The sequence below is a fragment of the Borostomias antarcticus genome (assembly GCF_949987555.1).
Source record: "Borostomias antarcticus genome assembly, chromosome: 3".
In the NCBI taxonomy this organism is placed as follows: Eukaryota; Metazoa; Chordata; class Actinopteri; order Stomiiformes; family Stomiidae; genus Borostomias; species Borostomias antarcticus.
The window spans coordinates 4,226,941-4,235,367 of NC_140236.1; the positions used below are offsets into that span (position 1 = coordinate 4,226,941).

General features: G+C 48.8%; 1 protein-coding gene across 6 annotated transcripts in view; it reads left to right on the plus strand.

The window, feature by feature from the left end:
- The window catches only part of trim33 (tripartite motif containing 33), a gene marked incomplete at its 5' end in the record, with an annotated part of 23,857 nt that extends 15,671 nt beyond the window's left edge, over positions 1 to 8,186 (plus strand). For 2 of the 6 annotated variants that reach the window (XM_084435890.1, XM_084435886.1), the window contains 11 exons: positions 473 to 529; positions 755 to 955; positions 1,218 to 1,353; positions 1,716 to 1,779; positions 1,889 to 2,042; positions 2,190 to 2,659; positions 5,056 to 5,179; positions 5,442 to 5,516; positions 5,615 to 5,767; positions 7,223 to 7,273; positions 7,490 to 8,186. In XM_084435890.1, coding sequence (XP_084292016.1) covers positions 473 to 529; positions 755 to 955; positions 1,218 to 1,353; positions 1,716 to 1,779; positions 1,889 to 2,042; positions 2,190 to 2,659; positions 5,056 to 5,179; positions 5,442 to 5,516; positions 5,615 to 5,767; positions 7,223 to 7,273; positions 7,490 to 7,708 — 1,704 coding nt within the window. In that variant the 3' untranslated portion in view covers positions 7,709 to 8,186. The remainder of the gene's footprint in view (positions 1 to 472; positions 530 to 754; positions 956 to 1,217; positions 1,354 to 1,715; positions 1,780 to 1,888; positions 2,043 to 2,189; positions 2,660 to 5,055; positions 5,180 to 5,441; positions 5,517 to 5,614; positions 5,768 to 7,222; positions 7,274 to 7,489) is intronic. The other 4 variants (XM_084435888.1, XM_084435889.1, XM_084435887.1 and 1 more) reach the window with 3 other exon arrangements.
- Positions 8,187 to 8,427: the final 241 nt, after the last annotated feature.

The following is an 8,427-nucleotide window of genomic DNA, read 5'->3' on the forward strand; positions in this document are numbered from 1 at the left end:
CGCTGCCCTCGGCTCCGGCTACAACGCACGGCTGCCGGGCCGAGAGATGGGAATTCACAACTCCGGCATTAGGAGTCGGGCTTCACTTACCATGACTGTGATATGAGGTTGTCTGCTTAACCAGTCAATGTTATGTTATGTTATGCTTATGAGTTGCTCGGCCAAGGCTTGTTTAACAACAACATTAACTTAAATATGTAAATAAATATTGAATGTAGATGGAAAGATAGCTAAAGGGGAATTTGATTTGTTTACATAGCATTTACGAGGTCGTATGGAGAAAAAATATTGACACAGGCGCAAAACAACCTAATGTGTACAAAAGACTACGATTTATGGTTCGCCTCACGCGACGCGTCAACTTTTTTGAACGTATTGAATCTTTTACGTCGGGCAAATGATGTGTGTGGTGTGTACAGTATGGTTACGGTAAGAGTAATGTGCGCTATGGACACTCTTTCTTTGTGTCTAGATGACTGTAGATTCTGAGATGAGCCACCAAAGGTTTCGTTTCTTACTTCAATCAGGGGTTTGGCATCTTTTCTTCTTGACCTTAGTGTTTTGTGCAGCATGCGTCAGAATTGTGGAGCATGCGTTGTTCTAGCAATCCTTTTCCCAACCTTTCTGAAATATTTAAACATAAATACAATTCCAACTAGTAACCTTTCCTTCCTTCCTTTTTTATTTATTTATTTATCTTCCTTCCTCCTTTTGGTTCTATCCTGTCTCCTTGATCCCGCTCTTCCGTCTGTAGCATTCTAACCCAGGTCACGCCGGGCCGTTCCCGGTGGCGTCCCTCCACAACGCCAACCCCACCAGCCCCACCAGCGCCAGCATGGCCAGCGCCCACGCTCACCGCGGCCCCGCCAGCCCCATCGTGGGCGCCATCGAGCTCATCCCCTCCGTCACCAACCCAGAGAACCTCCCCTGCCTGCCGGACATCCCGCCCATCCAGGTACGCTGCCGTCACGCGCCGTCACCCTCGGTCACGGGGGGCGCCGCCACCGCCGCCGCGTTGCGCACGATAACCGGCGAATTCTTTCAGAGCTGTCATGTTTGGTTTTGAGGTATTAAACCACTGCTAGTCAGCAGTGGTGGTTTAATTGAGTACAAATTCACCACGTCCGCCCACACTCCACGCCTTTGCTTCGGGCTGGACAAACAAACGCTCGTTCTCTCTCTACATGCTCTGCCGCTCCGCCCTGCGGCGCCCTCAGCTGGAGGACGCGGGCTCCAGCAGCCTCGGCAACCTCCTGAGTCGCTACATCTCAGCCAGCACTATGCCGATGCTGGGGATCCCGATGGACATGAACCCCTCCCCGGGACCCTCCACACACTCACCCGGCTCCTCAGGTACTGAGAACACGCCGCCTCCGCCTCCCCTCCCCTCAGTATCTCATCTACACTTCACGCCGACGGCCGTGGCTGCTTGAGTAGGAAACTATTTGTTTTACTCATCCCGTTCGCGCCTACATTTTGAAAATGTAAAAAGGTTAAACTGGTGGTCTCCATACTGGATGGGCACGGCGGACAAGATGGCGGAGACAGTGGCAACCATGATGCTAGTTTTTGCAGTCCTGTCCTTGTACTTGTCCATTGCTGTATTGTTGTAAAGCACCACAGTGTCGCAAAAACAAAGGTCCTATGTATGTATAGTACAAATGTCAATAAACTGATTGTGATTGTGATTGTGTTTCTCTCTCTCTCCCACACAGGCTTATCAAACTCTCACACACCAGTCCGGCCCTCTAGCACATCTAGTACAGGCAGCAGAGGCAGGTAAGGACCCGCCCCTCCGCCCACACAGCCTTCCTCATCAACATCTCAATATTCAAATGTGCTAAGTGTGTGTCATGGTGTGCATGTGACCCGTGTGTGTGTGTGTCAGCTGTGGCTCCGCAGGGAGGCCTGGGCCAGTGGGCGCCCCGATGGACCAGATCAGGGTGAAGCAGGAGCCCGGATTAGAGGACAAGTGCAGTCGCTCGGGAACCTCCTCTTCCGTCAAGATGGAGAGACCGAAGGAGGGGAGGAGTGCCTGCATGGTAATAACATCTGTTTCACAGTCCCCTGGAAGTCTGTTCCCCTGCTTTTAAACGCCTGTGACACTGAAAGTTGCTTGTAGAAATTTGACGCTAATACGGCAAATAATAAACTAAACCCTGTTTAAACATTCTTTTTTTTTGTCCCAGATGAGCAGTCCAGAGAACAGCCCTCACCCTGTGGTGGGCACCGTGTCTGCAGGGGCCGTCCAGGCGCTGGTGAAGAGCGAGCCCATGGAGACCTCCAACGGGACCGGCACATACACCTCCGCGTCCTGTCAGGGAGACGCCGCCGCCGGCCACGCCGCTGTCGGCTATGCCGCTGCCGCCGTTGCCCCCACCGCCGCCCCCGCCGTCGCCCCCGCCCCTGCCCCCGCCCCCACGCTAACCAACGGGAACTCCGACCAGCCGTCGGAGTCCCCCTCGGTCCGCTCTCCGAGCGCCGGGGGAGCGCCGGCGGTCAAGGAGGCCGGTCAGGGCGGGGCGGAAGGGAAGGAGGACGACCCCAACGAGGACTGGTGCGCCGTGTGCAACAACGGAGGGGACCTGCTGTGCTGCGACCGCTGTCCCAAGGTCTTCCACACCACCTGCCACATCCCCACACTCAAGTCCCTCCCGAGGTGAGCCCGTCATCTACCCCCTGGGGGGTTTTCCTGGCTCAGAATGGGTCTTTGGGGGGTGACGCGCACACAATTTTTGGGGTGGAAATCTCAGTTTTATGCCTACTAGCATGTATAGGCCTGTATTCTTCGCTGTCGTTCTGACTGAGCTCACTTTTCACAATCGCGGGAAATCTCCCGACATGACACAAAATGGATATGAAGACGAAATGTTTAAGATACTGATCACCTGTCTATTAATGATATTGATTACTATTGGTCCAAACCATGGACAATGCAAAAAAAGAGGGATGGGCCGCACTTGAAACAAGCTATCAAACACATTTGGAGAGGATTTGAATTGCTATTTTTATTCTCAATTTTTAGTATTTTGGCTCTGGTGATTTTCCTTTGGCTCGGGCTAAAATCTCTTTGGGGGGCGCCTAACCCTAACCCTACCCCCTTAACTCACTAACTGGAACCACCACTCTCTGAATCCGTCTAGTACTTTGAGCTCCTATAAGAAGACGACTAACCGATTTGTAAATCGTTACTGACTTCTATTACCAGGGAGGGGTAGGGGTTCTGTCCCTCAGTCTGTCTGTAGCTCTGTCCCCCAGCAGTGACTGGATGAATAACCTTCCTCTCTGTCTGTGGTTCTGTCTGTGGTGACTGGATGAATAACCTTCCCCTCTGTGGTTCTGTCTCTCGGTGGTGACTGGATGAATAACCTTCCCCTCTGTCTGTGGTTGTGTCTCTCAGTGGTGACTGGATGAATAACCTTCCCCTCTGTCTGTGGTTCTGTCTCAGTGGTGATTGGATGAATAACCTTCCCCTCTGTCTGTGGTTCTGTCTCAGTGGTGACTGGATGAATAACCTTCCCCTCTGTCTGTGGTTCTGTCTCTCGGTGGTGACTGGATGAATAACCTTCCCCTCTGTCTGTGGTTCTGTCTCTCAGTGGTGACTGGATGAATAACCTTCCCCTCTGTCTGTGGTTCTGTCTCAGTGGTGACTGGATGAATAACCTTCCCCTCTGTCTGTGGTTCTGTCTCAGTGGTGACTGGATGAATAACCTTCCCCTCTGTCTGTGGTTCTGTCTCAGTGGTGATTGGATGAATAACCTTCCCCTATGTCTGTGGTTCTGTCTCAGTGGTGACTGGATGAATAACCTTCCCCTCTGTCTGTGGTTCTGTCTCTCAGTGGTGACTGGATGAATAACCTTCCCCTCTGTCTGTGGTTCTGTCTCTCAGTGGTGATTGGATGAATAACCTTCCCCTCTGTCTGTGGTTGTGTCTCTCAGTGGTGACTGGATGAATAACCTTCCTCTCTGTCTGTGGTTCTGTCTCAGTGGTGACTGGATGAATAACCTTCCCCTCTGTCTGTGGTTCTGTCTCTCAGTGGTGACTGGATGAATAACCTTCCCCTCTGTCTGTGGTTCTGTCTCAGTGGTGACTGGATGAATAACCTTCCCCTCTGTCTGTGGTTCTGTCTCAGTGGTGACTGGATGAATAACCTTCCCCTCTGTCTGTGGTTCTGTCTCAGTGGTGACTGGATGAATAACCTTCCCCTCTGTCTGTGGTTCTGTCTCTCAGTGGTGACTGGATGAATAACCTTCCCCTCTGTCTGTGGTTCTGTCTCAGTGGTGACTGGATGAATAACCTTCCCCTCTGTCTGTTGTTCTGTCTCAGTGGTGACTGGATGAATAACCTTCCCCTCTGTCTGTGGTTCTGTCTCTCAGTGGTGACTGGATGAATAACCTTCCCCTCTGTCTGTGGTTCTGTCTCAGTGGTGACTGGATGAATAACCTTCCCCTCTGTCTGTGGTTCTGTCTCTCAGTGGTGACTGGATGAATAACTTTCCCCTCTGTCTGTGGTTCTGTCTCTCAGTGGTGATTGGATGAATAACCTTCCCCTCTGTCTGTGGTTCTGTCTCTCAGTGGTGACTGGATGAATAACCTTCCCCTCTGTCTGTGGTTGTGTCTCTCAGTGGTGACTGGATGAATAACCTTCCCCTCTGTCTGTGGTTCTGTCTCTCAGTGGTGATTGGATGAATAACCTTCCTTCGGCCTGTGGTTCTGTCTCTCAGTGGTGACTGGATGAATAACCTTCCCCTCTGTGGTTCTGTCTCAGTGGTGACTGGATGAATAACCTTCCCCTCTGTCTGTGGTTCTGTCAGTGGTGACAGGATGAATAACCTTCCCCTCTGTCTGTGGTTCTGTCTCAGTGGTGACTGGATGAATAACCTTCCCCTCTGTCTGTGGTTCTGTCTCAGTGGTGACTGGATGAATAACCTTCCCCTCTGTCTGTGGTTCTGTCTCAGTGGTGACTGGATGAATAACCTTCCCCTCTGTCTGTGGTTCTGTCTCAGTGGTGACTGGATGAATAACCTTCCCCTCTGTCTGTGGTTCTGTCCCTCAGTGGTGACTGGATGTGCACGTTCTGCCGGAGCATGTCCAGCCCAGAGCTGGAGTACAACTGTGACGACGAGAAGCACAGCAAGAAGGGCAAGACGGAGCCGGCCATGGGCCCCGAGGACCAGCGGGTCAGTACCGCGGCACGGGGAGACCGTGCTCGCAAATAAATACTCATGTTTTTGTTTGGTGTACGTCCGGAAGATTTTAACCCTCCGGTAAAATGGCAAAATATTTAATGAGCTGAGGTCCTGCTCACATGAGAGGATCTGTAGAATGATGCATTTTAATTTAGCTTATGTCCCTTTTTTTTTTAACCCAAGTTTCATTGCCCCCAAGTTTTGAACCCACTTCATATCCACTCCTTCTCCTTCTCCCTCTTCCTCTCTCTAGAGATGTGAGCGCCTCCTGCTGTATGTCTTTTGCAATCAGCTGAGTGTGGAGTTCCAGGAGCAGGTTTCTTCCTCAGTAAGTACCTGATTAGGACTTAAAAAAACGCCCATGCTCTCGCTCTACCTGTGAACCACAAGTGTGCCAGTGTAACACGGCCTCTCGCGTAAATCCAGGTCCCTCACTACTACAAAATCATCAAGAAGCCCATGGACCTGAAGCTGGTGAAGAAGAAGCTGCAGCTCAAGCACTCCCAGCACTACCAGAGCCCCAAGGAGTTTGTGTCAGACGTGCGCTTGGTCTTCAGCAACTGTGCCAGTTACAACGAGGTGAGTGGCATGAGTCCTAGCCAGGGGACGAGAGCACAGCCAGAGAGAGGGGCGTTGTGTGGATGCATACGAAAAACACGCTTACATACACATGTATGTATGCATCAGGCTGCAGTAACACACTGCTACGATACAGAGGGGATTTCACTGTTTGCATGGCTTTGCGTGCGTGTGCACACACTCTGGATTTTAAATGTCAGAGGAGTATAATATCGCTCTCCCTGCTCTCACTCACTTTGGGAATGGCTACTGGAATGGTTGCTTTAATGTTTTAACCATGGTGCTATAGAGCTGTCATTCACAACGGAATATATCGATGTTGTATGATATATTTTGCTTTCTTAGTATTGGTTTTACTATACAACCATACTTGTGTGTCTTAATACACAGTTTGGAAAGCATTGGTCACTGTATGATTTCCTGATCTATTTACATTATACGTTTGTGAGTCCAACTCCTTTGCAGATTCTTTTCAGATTGCATGTATAAATGCCTCTGTTCAGTCTGTATTTATGATCTCTATTTTGAATGCATTCGAACCCAAACACCCAGTGTGGCTTATAGGATCTCTTGGTCATTGGCTTCTTCTGTGATGTCTTTTTTTGGATAGTATTTCTAGGGATAGACCGATTATCAGCCCGGCTGATTATCGGTATCTGTATTTTTTTAATCCAATTGCAAATCAAATTCATTTTATTTTAAAATGCGCTACTGATGCAGCCAACGCTGTCTGTGTTCACCCCGCTGTGGTTTCATGCAATGTTTTGCCCACAGCCCTGTTTGACCAGCACAGGCTACAACTCTAGTCTAAACAGCTCTGTCAGATCAGCACAGGCTACATCTCTAGTCTAAACAGCCCTGTTTGACCAGCACAGGCTACATCTCTAGTCTAAACAGCTCTATCTGATCAGCACAGGCTACATCTCTAGTCTAAAGGGCATTTCAACAGTGTTTTGTGTTGGAGTTCGTATTCTTGACACCAAGATTTTAATTTTCACGGCAAATGTATATCGGTTATCGGTCTCTCTGATTACTAATAATCTCCTCCTCTAATAATGGACCGTCTGCGGTCCCCATGGGGGGGTGGGGGGGGACTCGCCTGGCCTAGTCTTATCTGCTGGCGGTACAGACGGCGGACATGCCATAAGTCTAGTAAATAAAAGTGAACTGAGTTGGAACTGAGCTGTAACTACAAGATTGATCTACATTGTTTTTTTTTTGGCAATTTTGTTTGCAAAATGAGTGCATTAGAATTAAAATCATTAAAAGAAAGTAGTTCAGCAAGAGGTGTAGGCTACCTTCAGGCCTAGAGACTTAGAAGATTAGAGAGAGCACTTAACAGTGCACACGGGGTTGTTACCTAACCTGCCTGTGCTGTAAAACAAAACACACAACTTTCTCCCTCCCCCCTCTGCTGTCTTTTTGTCTTTATTGTATTGTTATTGCCCCTTTTAGATGTCTCGAATAATCCAGGTTTATGATGAGGACAAACAGATTAATGTGCAGGTAAGCCGTCTCTAATACAGCAAGGTTCAGCCAGGACCGACCCAACGACCAGGATTGTTAACCCACTCTAATCTTCTCTCACCTCCTCCCCACCCTCCCTCCTCCTCCCTTTTGTACGTTCCCGGTCATCCCTTCCCTGTCCAATGGTGCCACTCCTCACACCCTCCCCTTCCATTCTACCCCCCTTCCTCCCTCTCTCCCTCCCCTCTCTGGCAGGCGGACTCCGAGATGGCGGAGGCCGGCAAAGCCGTGAGCGCTTACTTTGAGGAGAAGTTGCTGGAGGTCTACCCTGAGCAGACCTTCACCGAGGAGGAGGCCGAAACAGAGCCTCCGCCTAAAGAGGAGGAGGAACTCACGGAAGACTCGGAGGACGACTTCGTAGAGCCAAAGCGCAAGCGGTTAAAAACGCACGAGAAGACGCTGCACATCAAGTGATATCTGATGTGTCGAAGAGGGAAAAAAAGAAGAGAAGTGTCTTCCTCATCTCCCCTATGCTATTTTCTCTGTCTGAGGATCTCCTGGTCAAAGGCTGGATCTATTGTATAGACTGACAGGTTTATTTGATGTTTTGCTTTTGGAAGAGTTTTGTTGTAAAATAAAATAGATATATGTGTCTTTGTCTCACGGCAAATTTGACTTTTTTAAAGACATGATCGTCATTTCCTTCATGTGGATGCTTAGGAAAATGCGTGTACAGAGTGTTTGGTTGCTGTAGTTAAATTAATCACTGGTTATTTCTTTTGCTATCATTTTCATCCATGATTCTCTTTGTAAATCTATTGTGAAACATACTTTATAAAATATCTGAAACTCCCATTTCATCTAATCTTAATTAATGTACTATAAAGTTTGAAATGAATTACTTAAGTATTTGTATGAGTTTGTTTCATGTAAATAAGAGAAACCAAATTGGTACAGCCAGTTGCAGGTATCAATATTGATGTTTGGGTGCGCCGTCAATAAAGTATTTCCTGCAAAAGGTATTGATTTCAGTTGTGGAATATGATGTGAATGGTTGAAATGTTTGGAGGGTTTATGGGAATTGGGAAGTTTTCATTAGGTTACAGGCTGTGCTGTACGAAATTAAGCCTCTTTAAAATATTGTATTGCCCTAATCAGTGGCGGGGATCTGTATCCAACTTTGGGGGGGGGGG